Here is a 21,898-nt window from a genome sequence, read left to right as displayed (position 1 = left end):
CTTGCTTCTGCTTCACTATTAGCCATTCAGTTCTTTATTAAGACTACCAAAAACACACACCTTACAATAATATTCTACCACACTGGAACTGACTCTGTAGACCAGATTGGTCTTGAACTCACAGAGATCTACCTGCTTCTGCTTCTTGAGAGCTGGGATTAAAGGCATATGCCACCACTGCCCAGCTAGTAAAACATCTTAAACAAGAGTATATATACAGTATAACAAAAATTACCTTAAATTTGTATATACATACAAAAATCCATACCAATGTAAAGTATTTGAGATTAATAGCTGCTTCTCAGTTTAAAAATAGACACTGCACAATAGAAAAAACTTCTGAACTAAACCAGCCAGTGTATTTCAAAGATGTATGTATTGACCTCAGTACAGAAACCAGGATATGTGTTATATTGGGGTAGGGGTTTCACCTTTGTAAATACAGGAGAAGAAATGTTATGGATACTATTTCAGTTGATCGAGATCTGATTTGAACAAGAGAAACCTCTTAATAAGGAGAAATTATAAGTCATCCACCAAAGTACTTCCCATGGGTTGTATGGAGATTTTCAAAGGTAGGGGAAATGTTCTGTTCTTGTCTTTACAAGAAAACAGAAAACACCCATCTTCAAACAGCCAAAAGACACTGAAAGTTTAAAGAAGAGAACATAGCTATCCAGAAAGAACCATCAAACAAAGAAGAATCTGACATATGGTACCCATATCTAATTCTGGTGAACTATTTCTATACAAAAATTGATTTCTCTTTACTTCTTAGTACTCCTTTAGTCCTAATTCATGTAAACCAATGCTGGCTTTGGAGTTGGATTTGGCTTTCCTCCTCTAAAGTCAAGCATGTTGTTAAAATAAAATTCAGAGTTTCTGCCTTATATCAAGAAGCCAATTGGTGTAAGACGGAAGAAAACAAAATCTAGGAACTGTTGTTTATCTAAACTCAGTTTTCGCTCTGAAATCCTAATTTCTCTCATCTTATTTTCATCCTTAATGTTGCCTTTCCCAATATGCATACCTATAAAAATTGAAAATTCTGTGTTGATGTTAATGTTTAAGTTTTCACAAGGAACAATAACAATTCCTAACAGCAATCTTTGAAGTCTCTGGAAAGATGGGGCCCCACTTCAATGATTCCACTTGATTCAACCTGATGCATCTGGACTACAAACATCACCCTAAAACTGGTTTGGGACTATAATGCTCCAGACAACTTCAGACTAGCTAGCTGAAACTGTGTGCCTTCTTATTACACACTGGCTAGATAAGATATTTGAGTCAAGCATTTCCTGCCACACAGAGACTAGCTACAAATGTTACAGCTAGTCCCCTCAAGAAATTTTGTAGCCTTTTTATTTTATTTTCCTACAGGATCCCATGGAGTTATCATAGCTCCATTTCAGCGGGAAGCAATCCTAAGAAAATGACGTCCCCTTTCCCTACTGTTGGCATTGAGGGATAATATTCATTTACATAGGGTTGATTTTAGTTGCTTAGGGGTGGGTATGGAAGATGATGTTCAGACTCTGGTATCTTTTTTTAGATAAGTATAGGATATGGTTGGGAAGGGTATGGTTAGGATGGGATAGGTAGATCAACATATCTTCTTGTGAATTATCTTAGTAATTATTAGTTATACACAACTTACATTGTTAAAGATTCTTATATATTGTAACTTATGTAAAATTAAGTTTTTATTCCTTTCTTGGATAATTTGTATATTATATTTTGTCATATTGTGAAAGATCTTTCTGTTTATGATGTTTTGTACACAAATTTCTTAATCATATTCTATGTATGTATACTTTACATATGTTCAAGATATTTTGTATATTGATACAATTTAAGATACTTTTATTGTGTTGCACTCTACAGTTCTATCTCTGGTCAGGACATTTCAGTTCTACCTCTGTTTTAGAGAATTACACACACACGTACACAGTTATATTGTTAAAATCAGTGTCCTTGATAAATTATTTTGGGAAGTTTCAGCCATTTCTACAGCTATGTTCCTGAGTATTTCAGATTATCATCACCCATGTTTCTTATACCTAAGAGATTAGTCAGACATAGATGTTTGATCTTCAAACACTTCATAGACCTGTAGAACATGGCATTTAAATGTTTTAATATTAGCACTCCCTTGACATAAGACATTATTGATCCTGACATCACTGAGCTATTCCTGAGAGTATGTTGGACACTGATGTCAGTTCTTCTGAAGTCCATCTTCTCCTCAGCTAATGGCCTCTTGGGCAAAGAGCTGCCCCTATCTTAACTGCTGACTTTGGACATGCTGTCCTACTGTGATTGCAGGAGACAACATAGAAGACTGCTGAACCTTGCCAAATCAGGGTAAGACAACCTTTCTACCTCCCTGCTTCTGTATTGGTCAGTCAGATACTCTAGGCCTTAGCCAATGTAGGAATTAAGACCTTGGCTAAGACTTCACTTCACCCTGCTGCCCTCAGGGTAGGCAGCTCTAACCGCAGGAAAACAAAAAATATGTTTTCTAAGGCAAAATGCTCCTTTGGCTTCTGCAACCCTCAAAGCACCCTAACCGGTTCTTGGAACCTGAGATAACTAATCGCCCCCTCCGCTTCCTCCTCCTCCATCTGGTGCTGGGGTATATAAGCCAGCCCCCAGAGTAAAATAAAATAAGAGCCTTCTTAACATCAAGTAAGAGTCCTTATTAATCTCAACACCCTCTGCAGAATTTTGGCCCCCTTGTCTTGAAGGCGTGACAATTGGAGGTCCCACCGAGATTCTGAAAGCGAGGTAAGTAGACGGGGTCGTCCCTTGTGCCAACCAGGATGTATTGGGGTAAATAGGTAAATAATTAGAAAAAAAGAGAGATGGGGAACCCAGAAAGGTTGAATTAGAATTTCAATTAAAGGAACTTCTAGAGAAACAAAAAGCTGCAATAAAGACAAAAACTCTCGAAGGCTTTTTAAAATTCATTCAACAGGCTAGTAAAAGTGAGGAAGATGAGCCCAAGAGGGTATCCAAGAAGCCTGTGCAGATCACAGAAAGACTGTATCTTCAGGGAAAGACAGGGCCTTTCCTAAGGACCCTGGAATGCTGCCCAAGGAGAGGTGCCCTCCCGAAAGCTGCCACCATAGCTATCTCAGAGCCCCACTTACACACCAGGTCAGCACGACCTGTGGGTGCCAAGAACTCAGAGTTGCTACAATGGTGATTGCTTGCTTTTCAAACAGCTGCAGTCACAGGTGAGCTGCAGTGGGCCAGCCCAGGCCTAGAGAGCAAAGGCAGGATGAGACCTAGAGGCCTTCTGTTTTAGGAGCTGCTGTTGTGGCTAACACCCAGCCAAGTGTATGGAAAAATTAATGCAGCCTGTCAGAAAGTGTTTTAAGGCCTCATTAAAAAAGAAGTGACATATATTGGGATTCGTTTAGATTTTGGATGCTCATAATTCAAGGTTTAGCTACAACAGCTACATTACAAGAGATTTCAATTAAAGATGTTCTATTTCAACAAACTAATCTTGGTCTAAAGAAAAGGAGAGCTGAAAAATGCATGTATGTTCTGTATGTATGATGTGGCCACACATGTGCATGTCTGAAGTGTGATTGTGAATGTGTGAATCCTAACAATAGGTACTACTTGAATTGCTTGAGATATGAAAGAGAGAGAGAGAGAGAGAGAGATCAGGTCACTGTCTTAATTGAAAGGGTTGGAGATCTGAGTCTCCTATGGCTGTCTTGCAGAGTAAAACAGCAGGAAATGGTCAAAGCCAGAATGGCCAGAGAGCCAGAGAAATCTGTATGGATGGCTCATAAGATTTTAGCAGAGGAGAGAATACAGAAATCTTCCTAAATTTTGGTGGCTAAGAAAGAAATCTAGATAATGGAGGTTAATATAAGATTTGAGAAAAGCTATTCAGAAAAAGGGAACTGCATCCCTGTTAGGCCCCACCTAGAAAAGTGTCGGTAAAAATGAAAATGAGACCAGGTCAGCTAATGAAAGCTTTATAGGTCAGAGTAAAAAAATTTTCAAAAGTATTTGGGACTTATGTTACATTCTAAAGAAATTAGTCCTCAAAGATTAGAAATTAGAAAAGATAGTTTATGATCATTGAATGATTTTCAGAAGTTATTAGGAAATATTTCAATGGTTATGTCCTTTTTTAAAAGCACCTACTGGTGATTTAAAACCTTTAGGTGATATTCTGAAAGGAGAAAGTGATCCCAATTCACCTAGACAGCTAACTGAAGAGAGTAGACAGGTTCTCCTACAATTGGAGAATGCAATCCAGCATCAGCAGATATGCTATATTGACTATGCAAAACCATGGGAGGCTTATGTGCTTCCCACACAGCATAGTCCAACTTCTGTCTTATGGCAAGGGGGACCATTGTTATGGTTGCATTTACCTGTTTCCCCAGCCAAAGTGTTAAATCCTTATTTTGAAGCAGTAGCTTATGTGGTACAAAAACGCCATATGGAGTCTAGGAGATATTTTGATAGGGAACCAAATGTAATACATGTTCTCTATACCAAACAGCAAGTTGATTGGTTATTTCAAAACAGTGACTCATGAACAATTGCTTTTACTCAGTTTTTGGGAAAAATTGATAATCAGTTTCCACCTCATAGACTATTGCAATTTGCGTTAATGCATCATTTTATATTCCCTAAAATTGGAAGGAGTAATCCTGTTAAAAAATGCTATGTTAGGGAGGGAGGGAGAGGGAACTGGGATCGACATGTAAAATAATAAATTAAATAAAAAAAAAAAAATACTTTGACTCCAAAATTTAAGTTCAAGGACAAGTTACTGGGGAAAAGGATTTCTACTTTTGTTTCCACAGAAAATGAAAAGCAGTGGATTCCTTCCAGACTAATGTGGTTTGATCAAGCCAGACCAACTGAAACAGAGTACCAGGTGATCCTACATTCAAAACAGCTGGACATAGCAGCCTTACAGACTACAGCCAGGATTTCTGCATCTTCTTAGAATCCCCCATGACAGAGCCCCTTACCAGCAGGAAGTAGTTTGGAAAGAACGACACCCAAATTCCCAAATATTTTCTATAAATGTTTGTTTTCATTTAAATGGACTTGGTTATATTAAATAAATAAATAAATAAATAATAAAAATGCTGTGTTAGTTTTTACTGATGGTTCTTCTAATTCTAATGGAAAAGCAGCTTATGTTATTGACCAAAAAAAAAAAAAAAAAAAAGTAGTACAGAGAGATCCAGCTTCAGCTCAGATAGTTGAATTACAAGCTGTTGCGTTTTTCATCTTCTAATGAATGATTCATTTAACTCATATACTGATAGTCATTATGTTTTCAGAGCTCTTCAAGTTATAGAGACAATTCCATGCATTGGAACTAGTAATAGGTTAATAGTAATAGGTTAAAATGCTGTTTGAGCAAATTCAAAGTGCCATTCATTAGAGAAAGTCACCATGCTTTATGGGTCATATAAGAGCTCATTCAAACCTTCCCGGCCCACTGGCTGAAGGTAATGAGTCAGCTGATAGACTGACAAAAATGGTTACTTTATCTCAGGTACAATTAGCTCAGCAGTCACACAGCTTTCATCATCAAAATAGTAATAGTTAAGAAGACGGTTTGGTTTAACTAGAAAGAGACAGAAGGCCATTCAGGTTACTTCCAGCCCTATATCCTGGCTGGCCTCCCCACTAATTTGTGGGGATGGGATCTTACAAGAGATGGGAGTTGTCCTAACTACCCAAACCCCTGCCCAAGACACTCCGCCAAGAAACAAAGCTCTCCAGATGATGTATAAAATGGGTTGGAACAAAGGATGAGGGCTAGGTAAGCTAGCTTTCTGATGATCCAGTGTGGGTGGAACAGTGACTCTTAACCACAAAAAAAAACACACACACAAAAAAAAAACTTCTGGTGACTTCCCAGCTAGTTCAAGGACAATTGGAGGCAGGACATGTGATTCCCCTCTACCTCCACCTGGAATTCCCCTATATTTGTGATTAGGAAGGCTTCAGGAAAATGGAGATTGCTCCAGGATTTAGGGTCATTAATGCAACAATGCAGCCTATGGGAGCCCTTCAGCCTGGCTTGCCCTCACCCGTGGCTATTCCTAAAGATTGGCATCTAATTGTTATTGATTTGAAGAATTGCTTCTTTTCCATTCCGCTGCACTCCCAAGATAGCCCCAGGTTTGCATTTAGCCTTCTGGATTAATTTTCCGGAACCCGCCCTTCGCTTTCAATGGATGGTGCTTCCCCTGGGGATGGCTAATAGTCCTACAATATGCCAGGCTTATGTGGCTGCCTGCTGGGATCCTATCAGGTGCAAGTTTTCTGATCTTTACATTATCCATTATTTGGATGATATTCTGCTGGCAGCGCCTGCTGAGGAGAGATGTCTTGAAGTGTTTGCTAAAAATGCAGGAGCTCCTGGAGGCCCGTGGATTTATTTTGGCCCCAGAGAAGGTTCAAAAGAAACCTCCTTACACCTATGTAGGCCATCAAATCCGGCCTCAAAGGCTCCAATTTGATTGTTCAAATTTAAAAACTCTTCATGATTGGCGAAAGTTTTTGGGAGATGTTCAATGGATCCACCCCTCTCTTTCCATTAAAACAGGAGAGCTTAGACCACTTTATGGTATTCTTCCAGGGGATCCAGCTCCAACCTCTCCCAGACAAATTACACCAGAGGCAAAGGAGGCCATCCAATTGTTATTAAAAAGCATTGGAAAAGCCCATCTTTGCCGCCTAGATTATGGGCAACCCCTTGTTGTGGTTATACTTTCTGCCAGTTTTTCATCCACCGCTGTTTTTTGGCAAAATGGCCCTATATATTGGATTCATTTGTCAGCCTCCCCTAAGAAGGTGGTGTCCCCCTATTAAGATTTGATATTACAATTGTTATGGAAAGCACATAAATTTAGCATCCAAACCTTTGGAAAGCCCCCTGATAAGATCATTCTCCCCTATGACAAGGAAGAGGTTAAGCATTTACAGACCTCCCATAATAGATGGACGCTCTTTATCACATCTTCAGGAGCTAAATTTGATAACCACTACCCAAATAGTCCCTTGCTATCTTTTTTTGGGCAGCACCCTGTAATTTTTCCTAAGATTATAAAGGAGGCCCCCACTTCAGTGTTTACAGATGGCTCCTCTAAGGGTTTGCTGTAGTAGTTTCTGGTCAAATGCAAAAGAGGACACCTACAGGGCAAACGTCCACCCAGGCTGCCGAATTGGTTGCTTGCATAATGGCTTTTCAGTTGTTTGATAAAGAACCTTTTAATCTATATACTGATAGCATTTATGTTGCTAAATTGTAAAGCCATTAGAGACTTCTCCATATGCCTTCCCACCTCTCAAGTTCATTCTCTTCTAGTTAAGCTCCAACATCTTATCTGGCAGTGGATACACCCTGCATTTGTGGGGTACTTACGTGCCCATACACACCTCCCAGGACCCCTTGCCCAGGAATCTTGCTGATTTATTAACTTGGCCCCCAATAGTCATGTTCACAGAGGAGCAACACGCTTGCCAGCTTCATGAGAAGTATCACTTAAATGCACGCTCTCTTAAGTTTCATACTAACTGCTCCTTACCTGTTGCCACTCAGATCAGTTCTCAATGCCCTGATTGCACCCCTATCATAATTCCCCCAATGAGGGGGTAAATCCCCAGGGACTAAGAACTAACAATCTTTGGCAAATGGATGTCACCCACCTGCCTCAAGCAGGAAAATTAAAATATATGTATGTTTCTGTGGATACTTATTCTAAGGTGGTTTTTGTGTCTCTACACTCTGGAGAAAAGATTAAAGATGTCATCTCTCATTGTTTACAGGCCTTTGCCTATATGGATGTTCCTGATATCTTAAAAACAGATAATGGCCTCGCATATGCTAGTCATTGCTTCGTAGCCTTCTGCAAGGACCATTGTAAGACCCTCAGAATGAGGAGTCTCCCAGTTTCCGTCGGTACCCCCAAGAACTCAATGTCCAGTCCAGTTGCTGCAACCCGCAAGAGGCTTTAATGAACAGGAAATGTTTGCTCAAACGAGCCCCCTCAGCACGCAGGCTAGAGAGGAGCCCCATCCCCAGGCACAGGTGTTTTTAAAGGCAAAACCCACAAGCTTAGGGAGGGGGTATGACCCTCTGTCCATTGAGTACATGACCCTTTGAGGCTGGATGGTCTTGCTTGCTGTTAGGGTCAATAGACCTTAGAGCCTCGGGGTGTGCTAATTAATCTTGTCTGGGCAAACCTGAGGTGCAGCTATCTCTTTGTTTCTTACAGACCCTATTACCATCTGCTGACTCACGGAAAGAAGGAACAGTGTGAATTCTTAGTATACTGCTATCTCAGGGCTGGTGGTTAGCAAATTCCGCCCAGCATTCCAATTATTTGGGCTTCGTTTCATTTCTTTGCTAGTTTAAGTCTTTCAACATCATATTACTCACTCATTTGGCATCCGACACAGCCCTACGGGACAAGCCATCATAGAAGGCACTCATGCCACCCTTAAACATTATTTTAATAAAATAAAAAAGGGAGAATAAAAGCCCTTCCCCAATTCTCAATTATCTACCATACTTTATATTTTAAATTTTCTGACTATAGATAAAAATAACTTGTCTGCCATGGAGAGACATTGGAACAAACCTTCTCAAACATTGGGATGGGTTAGATGGAAAGACATAATTACAGGACAATGGCAACCACCCACCCTCCTATTAGCTAGAGTCCAAGGGGCTGTTTGTGTTTTTCCCCCAGGAACAGAGAAACCTATTTGGATACCAGAATGACATGTTCACCCAGTGGATCCTGATCAGGAATCTAGTCCTGTTTTACTGAAATCTATGGCCCATGATGAACCGAAGTTTTGGGCCTTGGTGAGGAACACCCTCCCATCCCCCCCACCCCACCCCCACCCCCTACCTCCCCTCCTGATGCCAGTTAGTCAGGAGAGTTTCCCTCTTTCTTTTCCACCAATCATTCTCTGGGACTACTGGCTTCCAATGTGCTGCTGGAGACTTCCTTATTGAGTAATTTGACCTTCCTGACACACGGGAGCCTTTGCTTCCAGAAAGTGCTTAATGCTTCTCAGTTGCCCAATGGGTCATTCTCGGTGTCATGCATAGTTTTGAGTAATGCTTGCATTGCTATTTTCACCCCAATGCCAGTATGAGCAATTGCTTGGGACTTAGAGAGGTCCTTTACCATAAACTTCCAGCGGGAAGAGGAGAATGCTACTATACAGTCCCCTAGATCGGGCCCTATGCTGGAAGCTCCCCAAAAAATTATGACTTGCATAGGCCTTGCCTTGGGGACACTGCACTCCACCTTTAATGGGTTCTTGGGGGAGGGAGAATCTCTCAATTGTTCTTCCAGAACCTGCTTCCTGAGCAACTGCTGGTCCCCGACAGACACCGGTGCCCTGGTTCCTGCCCTCGCCCCTATGGTGATGGAAGACCAACATGGGGGAGAAGAGATTATCCTCTACCGCCAAGAAGGGACTTTGATATTACTACTGCCATCATTTCTGCCAATGCCTTTGCAGGGATTGCTGTTGATCAGTCTGCCGCCAACGCAGAGACTGTTAATCAGCTGGCAGGCAGAGTCAGCAAAGCACTGGCTATGCAGAATGCCCTGAATGCTCATATTCAGTTCAGACTCCTTAACTTAAATCAGCAAACTGCCCTACTTGAGGAACAGATTGGGGTGCTGTGGTTGGTGCAGCAGGCCTCCTGCTCACACTTTTTCACTCCTCTTGTGTCACCTTGTTTGAAATGCAAATGTCTCTCTAGGGGTCAACTGCCTCAGTGCATACTTGGCATGGCCTTGTCTTTTGTAAACTTTACCAATGTTTTGGCTCACCAGATAGTAGAGGTCAATAAAACTCGATTTACTCCTATTTCAGTAGAGGGCTGGTGGAATGCCATGGCCCAGATTGGAGGTTGGATACAGCTTTGGGGTGATGCATTGTCTCTAGGGGACTTGGGGCTGGTAGCGGCCAGGGCAGGGATTCTTGTGCTATGCAAGATTTGACAGTCCTTTTCACAAAAAGGAACTCAGTGTGGCCCATGGCTCTCCGGACAGTCATGAGGTCTGGTTACAGATGCTACAGAAATGAGGATTCCCCCATGACATGACAGGCAACTTGTAGGGAGACCTCCTGCCAAAAGACATAGAGTTGCCAGGTCCCCCGAGGATGGGTAAGGGATTGCACACCCTGCATGACCTAAGCCAGGGGTCTCTCATAGAAAATAAAAAAGGGAGAATTGTATGAATTAAGACCTTGGCTAAGAATTCACTTCCCCCTGCTGCCCTCAGGGCAGGCAGCTCTAACTGCAGGAAAATAAAAAACATGTTTTCTAAGGCAAAATGCTCCTTTGGCTTCTGCAACCCTGAAAGCGCCCTAAAGGGTTCTTGAAACCTGAGATGACTAATGCCCCCCCCCCCCCGCTTCCTCCTCCTCCATCTGGTGGAGGTATTTAAGCCAGCCCCCAGAGTAAAATAAAATAAGAAAGAGCCTTCTTACATCAAGCAAGAGTCCTGTGTTATTTATCTCGACACCCTCTGCAGAATTTCGGCCCCCTGTCGTACAGGCACCACAGCCAATGCTGGTTGCCCCGACATTGCAATGAGACTTTAGGTGACGGTTTAGGTAGCCTGCCGTTTCTGTCTTCCCTCCACCTTTTGGAAATTGCCCATCTGCACTTCCTGCCTACCCTAGTATTGTTATCTTCCTTCTCAGGTCTTTGATGAGGTTGAAGGTTAGACTGTCACAATTTGTTGTTCTCTCTTCCTAGGTAGAAATATTAGTTACAAGACTTAAATTTTCCAGCTTAGGACAATTCTATAGTAATCTGTCATGCCTTCACCCTAGGACAGGATATGTAGTTCTTGCCATTTGCTCTTGTTACCTCACTGACAATAGGTCTTAAATGTGTGTGTTCTTACTTTTCCTTCTCCTAGAGCATACTTGATATTTACTGTCTTTGTATATAGTTTTGTATCAAGCCTAAATCTTTTCTTTAGACTAAAAGGAGAATTGTAGTTAAATATCCACCCCTCCTGCACCTGTTACACTACACTGACCACTCCCGTTGAGGTATGGGGACAGGTGCAGATGTGACTGGTGGGGGTTAGGTCCCAGGTCGGTCCTGGACACCAGCTCTCTCTCTTAAATCCTGGTCAGAGATAGAGAGCATCTGGGGGCATCCTTGGAACAGGAACCTGCGTAGGTCATCTGTTTCTGGTATAAGTAATTTCTCCCCAAATAAACATCCATCAGCCTATATTGCATCCCATGGAATCTTATTTCCCATGCAATAGAGGTCCACCTGCCTCTGCCTCCTGAGTGCTGGGGTTAAAGGCCTGTGCCAACTCCGCCTGGCCATAGATACTTTTAAATAAAATATTATAAATATAGATACTTTTTCAAAGAGGGAGTAGTATTTATGGGAAAATACCTCCCACACCAGGCCTGCCCCTCACTTTTGGCTTGTGCACACTGCCTGTGCCTCACCCCTGCACAGTGGCAGAGGCTGCCATGGGCTTTATGCTGACCAGCAGCTGGGGGCAAGAGAACTCCAGTCTGAGCCTTGTTGAGTCGGAGCCACTGATATCTGAGAGCCTCAACATTCCTCACTTTAACAACTGAACCATCTGTGCAGCCTTCTTTCCCGCTTTTAAATTTGTTATCTACTGACTTTTTGTTGTTGTTGGGTTTTTTATTGTTTCCTTTCTTCCCTTTCTTTTTTTTAGTTAGGGTCTCTCTGTGTAACCCTGACTGTACTGAAACTCACTCTGTAGACCTTGAAACTTGCTGGCCTTGAACTGACAGAGATCCACCTGGCTCTAAATCCTGAGTGCTGGGACTTAAGGTTTATGCCATCATGACCACCTTTTTTCTTAAGTATTTTCAGACAGAGTCTCACAGGTTGCCCAGGCTGGACTTTAACCTATACTAATCTCCTGTCCCATCTCCCCAAGTACTGGTCTGGTAGATGTGTGGATCATGCTTGCTTAATCTTGTGTTCACTAAAAAATTTAAATGGCTTGTTTATGTACATTCTGGGGGTGATGGTGGGGGATTGGCCCTTACAGAGTTAAAGGACAACTTTGAAAGTCAGGTTTCTCCTTCTACCATGGGTCCCAGGTCATTAGGCTTGGCAGCAAGCCTCTATGCTTCTGACCCTTGTTCTTTGAGTGCTGAGTCCTGCCTGTGGACACATTGACACAGTGACCCAGCCCAGTACATCTCCATATTGAAGGCCAGGCCCAGAAGGGCTCCTCTGCAACTGAGATAGAAAGATCATTAGTTTCAAGCCAGCCTATGAAACAGAGCTAGTCCCTGCTTCAAAACACAAACTATGGGTGGGAAAAACAACCTGGTGTACCCACCTGGCCTAAGAATGAGCCCAGCATTGGTGGCACAAGCCTTTAATCCCAATACTTGGGAGGCAGAGGCAGGTGGATCTCTGTGAGTTCAAGGCCATTCTGGTCTACAGAGAGAGTTCTAGGACAGCTTCCAAGTTACAGAGGAACCCTGTCTCCAAAAAAAAAAACCAAAATAAAAAAAAAAGTAAAGAACAGAAAAAATAGACAAAGTGGGTAGAAGCCAGTCTCACACTCCAGAGCCCCTAATTCCATCCACAGCAATGACTAAAAACAGATGGTGGCAGTACACGAACGTGTAAAATGATTGACACTGTGACTCTTGGAACTTGGACCATCAAGTTGGAGAGATGCTCAGTGGCTCAGTGGCTCGGAGTGCTGGCTGCAGCGATGCCACCCTTGCTCATATCCCCAAAGGATGCCCAACTACATCACAAGACACTTGCTCAACTATGTTCATAGCAGCATTATTCATAATAGCCAGAATCTGGAAACAACCCAGATGATCCGCAACCAAGAATAGATAAATTTACACAATGGAGTATAACTCAGCTGTAAGAAACAATGACCTTGTGAAATTTGCAAACAAATGGGTGAAACTAGAAAAAAAAAATCATCCTGAGGTAACACAGACCCAGAAAGAAAAATATGATATGTACTTACTCATAAGTGGATATTAGATATAAAGCCAAGGATAACCAGAATACAATCCTCAGCCCCAGAGACGCTAGGTAACAAGAAGGACCCTAAGAGAGACACATGGATCACCATGGAAAGAGGAAATAGATGAGATGTCCTGGGTAAATTGGGGGCCGGGCAGGGGAAGTAGAGGAGAGGGGATGGGGGGGGGAGGGGATGGAAACACTAGGGATCAGGATTGTCACACCAAATGCAGTAGATTCTGTGTGCTCTGACAAGTTCCACAGACTGAGGCAGTAACTTTCAAAGAAGGAGGTCTCCTGGAACTAGTTGTGAAAACTCTTAGCTGGAGAAAAATATTGGGCTGTGATTTTTGTGGTAATTTCTGTTTGTTCTATTCCTTTTTCATATTAACAGAATGTTCATGATAGCCTACATTGACATTTCAAGCAATAGATATAGATAAGAAACCATTCCTTGAAATGGGATCACTAGCCATGACCTCATCTCCAGAAAAAACAGCGCTTTCCAAATCATTCACATCATTCATATAAAGTACAAATAGTAAAAACTTTCCCAACAGTAAAATTTCATATGGCTGACACATGTGTCATCGAGAGCGGGCTTAAGTGTCTGGTAAAGAAAGCTTTTAATAAGAAAGACTTGAAATAGTTAAAATAGCTCAATATTTCAAAAAAACTCACAAGAACTAGGTAATAGATATTAAACAATAACTGACCATTAAAATATGTTAATTTGATTTAAAAAATATGTGGTTAGCCTTGGATGATTCTATGTTAACCAAGGACAGGTCTATGTTCTGATTAACCAAGGACAATTCTGTGTTTTTATTAACTCTGGATGATTACATGTTTTGGATTTCTGTGTCACTGTGCCAAGTAACAATAATGTCATATGTTTGGGTTTATTTAACAAAACATCCCAAGGGGAAAAAAATCTGTATAAAAAACCTCGCTTGAGAACTGCAAAATACACTCAGATTCAAACTGCCTCTGTGTTTGTTTGTGTTTGTCACTGCGAAATCCTTACCCACCTAGTCTTCCAGATCCCTCATCCCAGGGACCCCCATACCCGACTGGGGTGGTCCGTGGCACCGGATGGTTGAGTTGGAGGGGGAGTAATGAAAGAGATATCTTTTTATAATAATTTATTTATTTTTATTATTTTATATGCATTGGTGTTTGCCTGCATGTATGTCTGCGTGAGGGTGTCAGATCTTAGTGTTACACACAGTTGAGAGCTGCTATGTGGGCGTTGGGATTTGAACCTGGGTCCTCTGGAAGTGCACTCAGTTCTCTTAACCACTGAGCCATTTCTCTAGTCCCTGAAAGAGATACCTTGATAGAGGGAGCTATTATGGGTTTAGGGAGAAACCTGTAGTAGGGAAATTCCAAAGACTCCTCAGGATGACTACAGCTAAGATTCCTAGCAATAGTGGAGAGGGTGCCTGAACTAGCCTTCTCCTGTATTCAGATTTCTGACTGCCCTAATTGTCATCATAGGGTCTTCATCCAGTAACTAATGGAAGTAGATGCAGAGATCTACAGGTAAGCACTGGGCCAAGCTCTGGGAGTCCAGCTGAAGAGAGGGAAGAGGAATTATATGAGCTGGGGGGTGGGTGTCAAGATCATGACGGAGTAACCTACAGAGACAGCTTGTGGGACATCTAGGGAGCCTGCATGGGATGGACCTAGGCCCTCTGCATCTGGGTGACAGTTGTGTAGCTTGGTTAACAGTGGGATCAGGACCTGTCCCTGATGCATGAGCTGGCTCTTTGGAATCTACTACCTAAGGTGGGATGTCATGTTCAGCCTTGATGTTGGGGGAAGAGCTTGGTCGTGCCTCAACTTAATATGCCACGGTTTGTTGATTTCCATGGAAGGAGGCCTTACCCCTTCTGAATGGAGACTAGGAGGAGTGGAGGGGGGAGAAGGACTGGGCAGAGAGGAGGGGAAACTGGTTGGTATGTAAAATAACTTTTAAAATGATGGAAAAAAAGAGTGCTGGTTGCTCTTTTCTTTCTTTTTCTTTTCTTTCTCTCTCTCTCTCTCTCTTTTCTTTTTTGGTTTTTAAGACAGGATTTCTCTGAGTAGTCCTGGCTGTCCTGGAACTCAATCTGTAGACCAGGCTGGCCTCAAACTGTGCTGACTGCTATTGCAGAGGACCAGGATTCCATTTTAGCATCCACATGGCTTTTCACAAATATCTGTAACTACAATTCCAGGGGATCTGCTGCCCTCTTCTGACCTCCAGGCGCCATGCTTGTAATTGCGGGAGCTAACTAAAAGGCAATCTAGGTGTGCTAAATTGACATATGATCCTCTTTTGGGTGCTGGCGATATGACTCAGAGGTAAAGGTGCTTTCAGCCAAGAGTAGCACCCTGAATTTTACCTTAGGGATCCACATAATGGACAGACAGAACAGACTGCTGACTATTTATTATCCTCTGACTTCCATACATGTGCACACAGAAAACACACACTAAAGATATAAAATGTAAAAAAAAAAAAAAAAAAAAAAAAAAAAGAAGAAGAAACTCAAATAAATGTGGATCCCGTTAGGTTAAGGTTTCCGTGTTGGCACTGGGTGTGGGAGACTTTGCTAAAATTGGTAGCAGGGCAATGGTGGCACACGCCTTTAATCTCAGCACTCGGGAGGCAGAGACAGGTAGATCTCTGAGTTCAAGGCCAGCCTGGTCTACAGCATGAGTCCCAGAGTGTGTAGCCAGGGCTACACAGAGAAACCCTGTCTCAAAAGACCAGCAGATAAATATAAATAATTAAAATTAACAACAGAAAAGAGGAAGCATTTACCGGAAATTGGGTTGGTTTCTTCTGCAGGATTTGTTTTTCACAATCACAGTGCCTCAACTTGTAAGCACTCTGTAAAATGGGGAGAGTTGTGGTGGCCTGACTTTCTCTTCTGCAACAGGGAGTGTATTACCGCTCAAGATGGACATTGCTGTTGGTTTTACTCTTAATGTGGTAGTAGGGAAGGAAATCAGGGTCTTGGGGATTCTGGGAAGGAGCCTTAACCCTGACAACTCTCTCAACCCCTCACTGGGAGATTCTAGGTAAGAAGTCCACCCTAACCACTGGGTGGATTATGGGTGGGGTTCCATCATGACCATGCCCATGCCCCCATCCTTCGCTGGGATATTCTAGGCAGGGCTCCACCCCTGAGCCTGCTATAGAACAGTTTGAAGAAACTTCTGTTACTATCAGACTGGAGATGTCACTCAGTATTATAACACTTCTGTATGGGAGAACCTATTTTGAACCCCAGCACAAAAACATCACAGAACCATTTAAGGAAGAGTGGTCTGAAAAGTAACAGTTCCAACATGAAACTAGTTCTGGTTTTAACCCAGAAGTGAAAGATAGCTGCTCAAGTCAATTTGCTGTTTTACTAGGCTATACTTGACCAAATTTAGTCTCAAAAGACATGGTGTTAGGTCACGCTGGTCTACTGAATGAGTTCCAGGACAGCAGGGCTACACAGAGAAAACACAACATGTCTGCAAGCATGTCTGTGCACCACCCATAGAGGTCAGAGTGGGCATCAGATCTCCCAGAACTGGAGTTACAGACAATTGTAAACTGCCATGTGGGTGCTGGGAATTGAATACAGGTCCTCTGCAAGAGCAGCCAGTCCTCTAAACGATGAAATTCCCTTTCCACTCACTCATTTCCATGGTTTTTAAAGTATGTGTGCATTTGTGTGGTTGAGTGTGAGTGTAGATGTCTAAGGAGGACAAAAGATGGCATCCTGCGCACAGGAGGATGCTGACCTAATGTGGATGCTGGGAAGCTTTGGTCCTCTGCAAGAGCAGCAGGAGCTCTTGCTGTCATAAATGTGTGTGTGTGTGTGTGTGTGTGTGTGTGTGTGTGTGTGTGTGTATGTATGTGTGTGTGAGCAAGCAGGTGCTCTTAGAGGCAAGACCACAATGCTGGGAACAGAATTTGAGTCCTCTTACAAGAGAAGTAAGAACTCTTAGCCACTGAGTCACCTCTAAAGTTCCTGGAACTGGCTCTGTAGACTAAGCTGGCCTTTAACTCAGATATCCATCTGCCTCTACCTCCCCAGGACTGGAGTTAAAGGTATGGCCACTACTGACCAACTAAATTCCTGAGTTTTATCTATTCATTTAAAGATATGGGATTTTTCTGCAGTCCATGCTGACTTGAAACTTACAGCAATCCTCCTACCTCAGACTGTATGAGGTCTGCAGCACTACCAGGGACTTTTCTTAAATTCTGAGTGTTACGATAAAGCATGTGGGGACCCTTGTGTGGCTTCCACGGCAGGTGAGGTTGACCATGGCAGAGGGACAAACATGCCAGGCAGACAAGCTTAAATGGTAAGTTTTATTAGAAAGGGGGAGGGGGAAGAGCAAAGTAAAGAGACACAGGATGGGCCAGGTAGAGAGAGGACAGAAGAGAGGAGGAAGACAGGAAAAGTCCCTTATTTTCCCCAGGGCAACAGAGGAAGAGAGAGAACAGGAAAAGAGGAGTGATATAAAAAAAAAAAAATAAAAAAAAAAAATAAGAGGGCAGAGATGTTTCTTTTAAAGGGGCCCTTTGTACCTGGGCTGACCAGGGTACTGCCTGAGTGCATTCTGCCAGGTGACAGGGGTAGTTCAGCATAATGCCTGAATCCTTACACTGAGGTTTGTTTGAATCACACTGTAGTTTGCTCATTAAAAGGAGAGTAAGAGGTGGTGGTACACGACTTTAATTTCAGCAACCAGGAGGCAAGGGCACAAGGATCTGTGTATGAGGACAGCCTGGTCTACAGAGTAAGTTCCAGGATAGCCAGGGCTATCCTGTCTTGGGAAAAAAGAAAAAGAAAAAAGAAAAAGTATAAGAAGAGATGAAACTAAGAAATAAAACAGGGAAAAATCTTTACATTCGGTCTAGGAGAAATTTTTGGCTTAATTTTATTTTTCTGAAAGTTCTGTTTAAATTTGCTTCATGATGGCACATGCCTTTAATACCAGCACTCAGGAGGCAGAGGCAGGTCGATCTCTGAGTTCAAGGTCAACCTGGTTTATGGAACGAGTTCCAGGACATGCTCCAAAGCTACAAAGAAATCCTGTCTCCGAAAGAAAAGCATTTTTTCTTAAATTTGCTTGAGATATTTCTCTAGATTGGAATATCTTAAGTTTTAAAAGGTTTTCTTTTAAATTGTAAGATTTAAAACGAAGAGTCCAATCTAGAATATAATTATCCATTATTACAAGGTCATTAGAATAATTTTGTGGGGAGATAGGCCCACAGCAAGCCGCCTAGTTCAGCCTCAGATACTCTTGACACTTATATCCTGCCAATCAGCGTTGATGAAGGGACCATAATGGTGTGAGATGGGGAAGGAGACCCAGGCCACACAACTGTAGGACTACAGGTATAGTGGCGCATTCGGACCCTGAGGCCTAGCGGAGGAGGCTGGGCTTTGCGTCACGTACTTCATCGAGGTAACTACCCCTCCCTTCCCGCACCACTAAAGTTCGAGGGCGGGATCGTAGAACTCCAACCAATCCTCAGAGGGGCCAGTTCCGTCCATTTTCGCATATTGACCAATTAGAGTCTGGCAGGGGCGGGACACAGCCGCTTCTTCCTGTCTTGCCTCCCGCAAAGTGACGCAAACACTCGAGGGCGGTATTCTCCGAGCGACAACTAATCAACAACCGAAAACTTCCGTCTGTTTTTCTGTTTTGGCCAATCAGAGGCCAGAGAAGGCGGGACGCGGTTGATTTTTCCGCGCGGCCGTCGTGACCCCACCCGTTCCTTCACTGCCTCACGCGGCCGCGTTCACGCCTGCGTGTAGGGGCGTGGTCTGCGGTGACGACGTCTATAAATGCGGGCGTCAGCGCCGGCGCCATTTTGCGAACGGCGAGCAGCGGCGGCGGCGCGGACAGTGCAGCGGAGGTTTTGCTGGTTTCGGACCCCAGCGGCCGGATGGTGAAATCCTCCCTGCAGCGGATCCTCAACAGCCACTGCTTCGCCAGAGAGAAGGAAGGGGATAAACGCAGCGCCACGCTCCACGCCAGCCGCATCATGCCGCTTCTTAGTCAGCACAGCCGCGGCGGCTGCAGCAGCGAGAGGTGAGAGCCCTGCCCCCGCCACGGCGAAGCTTCCAGAAGCTGCGTCCGCGCAGGCCCTAGAGGAAAGCGTAGTACGCGCAGGCCCGGAGCGGGGTCGGCCTCGGGGCGCCAGATAAGTCTCGGCAGCGCGAGATCCGCCCCTTTGTGGCGGCCACAATCGCACCGGGGGCGGGGCGGGGCGGGGCCTGTGTCGCGCGGGTCAGGCACTCGGATTTGGGATTCGAGTGGGATTAGGGAATCGCAAATTGAGGACTAGGAGTTGGTTTGGTTGAAGGATAGGATGCCTTAGTATTTGCCTGAAGATGGGTCAGATTTGGGTTCGAATCGGGTTCAGGGGTTTGCGAGCTGAGTCCAAGATTTGGGGATGATCCGGGAAGGGGATTGGAAACTCGAATTTGGGGTTTGCGTCTCGGATTTGTGACTCAGATTTGAAGTCAGATGGTAGATGATCTGGGGTTAGATGGGAGGGCGTGGGTTGACAAACCATGTTCTGTACAGGAGGGCCTCTGTTTGGATCTGGAAGGTCTTTGCAAAAGACTAGAATTGGGAGCTGTTGGGGAGGGACTCACTCGAGTTTACTTGGCTTCAGATTGAGGACTTATGGTGGTATAATCTGGGATCTGATCTGGGGTGTTGCAGGTTGGGGGTAAGATTTAGGGCTTAAGTTGGTTTTGATGCTTGTTAAGGACTCCAGTACTGTAGATGACTTGGGTCAGTTTTGTGAGGACCTTGAAAGTGGGGGGGGCATGGAGTGGGTGGCTGGGATGGCAAGGTGTGATTTGTGAGTTGCTGGGTCACAGGAAAAGGAGCTGGTGGTAGAGCCTGGTTGTGGGTGGGGTGTGAACTCTGGGTCCACCTGGCATTTGAAGTCGGTGCAGTGACTTGGATGGAATGGAGGGTCTCACTTGAAGGGTACAGGATGGAGACTAGTTTGGGAAAGCCACATATAACGTAGTGAGGGCTTTGGGGTGACTGAGGACTCCAATATGGGCTGTGCTGGGTCCTAGTGGGTGACAGTAGGAAGGGGAGGGGACTTGGTTGAGGTGTTGGGTGAGGTGGTATAGGAGCCACTGATGGTTGCAGAGGAGGCTGATGGGGAGAGTGGGGCTTTAAGGGCTGGCCTGAGTTTTAGACAGGATCAAGGTCTGGTATGGGCAGTTGCCTTGGCAGCATGGGGAGTGGGATGGCTCAGCTCCCTGTTGTGGACCCCAGTGCTGAAATGACACAGCCTGAGGACCTGGTGGTGCCCTGCCTTGCTCCAGAAGGGGCAGAGCCTAAGAGGTGAGGGACAGTGAGCTGGGACACTAACTTTTGAGTAGAAAGTCCTGGAGACCCCAGCCATTTACTACCACTTGGGCGCTGTTTCCTGCAGTTCTAGGGTCGCCCTCCAATGCTGTAGTAACCTGGGTCCGGGGCCTCGGTGGTGCTCCTGATGTCCCTCACCCACCCCTGAAGATCCCAGGTGGGCGAGGGAACAGTCAGCGGGATCACAGTCTTTCAGCTAGCGTCCTCTACTCCGTGAGTACCAGTGGGGAGCCCTGGCACCTGCCTCTGCAGAGTGAGCTGGCCATCCTAACGGCCCTGCTGCTCCCCCAGGACGAGCAGCTGAATGTGACAGAGGAGCCAACGTCTAACGACAAGACCAGGGTTCTGAGCATCCAGTCCACGCTCACGGAGGCCAAGCAGGTCACCTGGAGGGCGGTGTGGAACGGTGGTGGCCTCTACATCGAGCTCCCAGCCGGGCCCCTGCCTGAGGGCAGCAAGGACAGGTGGGCCACTTTTCACCTGGGACTGTATGGGATCTGGAGTCTCGGTCCAGGTGGCTAATGGCCACATGCTCCCCTCAGTTTTGCAGCTCTCCTGGAGTTCGCAGAGGAGCAGCTCCGGACCGACCACGTTTTCATCTGCTTCCCCAAGAACCGTGAGGACAGAGGTGGGTGTTGGCTGCTGTTGCAGGCTCCCTGGGGAGGGAACCTGTGGCATCCCAGGCTCTTTACTCTGTGCTCTGCCCTCCCCCACTCCAGCCGCCCTACTCCGAACCTTCAGCTTTCTTGGCTTTGAGATTGTGAGACCCGGGCATCCCCTCGTCCCCAAGAGACCCGATGCTTGCTTCATGGTCTACACGCTGGAGAGAGAGGATCCGGGCGAGGAGGACTAGGTGCCCGGCCCTGCCCAGTGTCCCTGTGCCCTCTCCTGGGTTTGGCCACATGTTGTGATTGTGCAGAATAAACGCTCACTCCATTAGCGGGGTGCTTCTTCGAGCTGAATGCTGTGTTCGTCACACTCAAGTGTTGGCTTTAATTCTAAATAAAGGTTTCTATTTTACTTTTTTTATTGCTGTTTAAGATGGTCAGGTGACCTGTGCTAGAGCAGCCTCCTTTGAAATCTGGCAGAGATAGAGAGTGTCACCTCCCCTGGCTCAAACCCAATAAAGTGATCTCGCTCACTTTCTTGTGTCTGTGTCCTGCCCCTGGGACTGGGTTGGGCTTCTGGCAGCTGTGGCTCAGAACCAGGGAGGGTTCTGGGATTTTGCAGCTGTGGCCTTCAGGCAACTGCTGAGCCACTGCATAAGTGGGTGGTGGGGCTGGGTTGTCTTGGACAGTGGTGTTTGGGGCACAGGCTGGCTGGACAGGAGGTGTATGTTGAGCTTTGGGGTGTAGATGTACATACTCTTGCCACTGGAGTGGTGTGAGTTGGAGATGGATTATAGGTAGGACATAGGAGTTAAGGTACAGCATTATTGCT

At 44.7% G+C, this 21,898-nt stretch overlaps 2 protein-coding genes across 2 annotated transcripts in view; both read left to right on the top strand.

Moving 5' to 3' along the window:
• The window catches only part of Dot1l (DOT1 like histone lysine methyltransferase), a 103,935-nt gene that overhangs the window by 62,951 nt on the left and 19,086 nt on the right, over positions 1-21,898 (top strand). The window lies entirely within an intron of this gene.
• Positions 18,916-21,478, top strand: Oaz1 (ornithine decarboxylase antizyme 1). Its single transcript, XM_051177343.1, is given in 6 exon segments — positions 18,916-19,153; positions 20,526-20,583; positions 20,585-20,671; positions 20,750-20,922; positions 21,001-21,086; positions 21,178-21,478. Coding segments are annotated over 6 exon segments (684 nt in total). The 5' UTR covers positions 18,916-19,007; the 3' UTR covers positions 21,312-21,478.

This window comes from Phodopus roborovskii, unplaced genomic scaffold (genome assembly GCF_943737965.1).
Source record: "Phodopus roborovskii unplaced genomic scaffold, PHOROB, whole genome shotgun sequence".
Classification (NCBI taxonomy): Eukaryota; Metazoa; Chordata; class Mammalia; order Rodentia; family Cricetidae; genus Phodopus; species Phodopus roborovskii.
The sequence above is the reverse complement of the archived record's forward strand: the minus strand, read 5'-3'. Positions and strand labels throughout refer to the sequence as shown.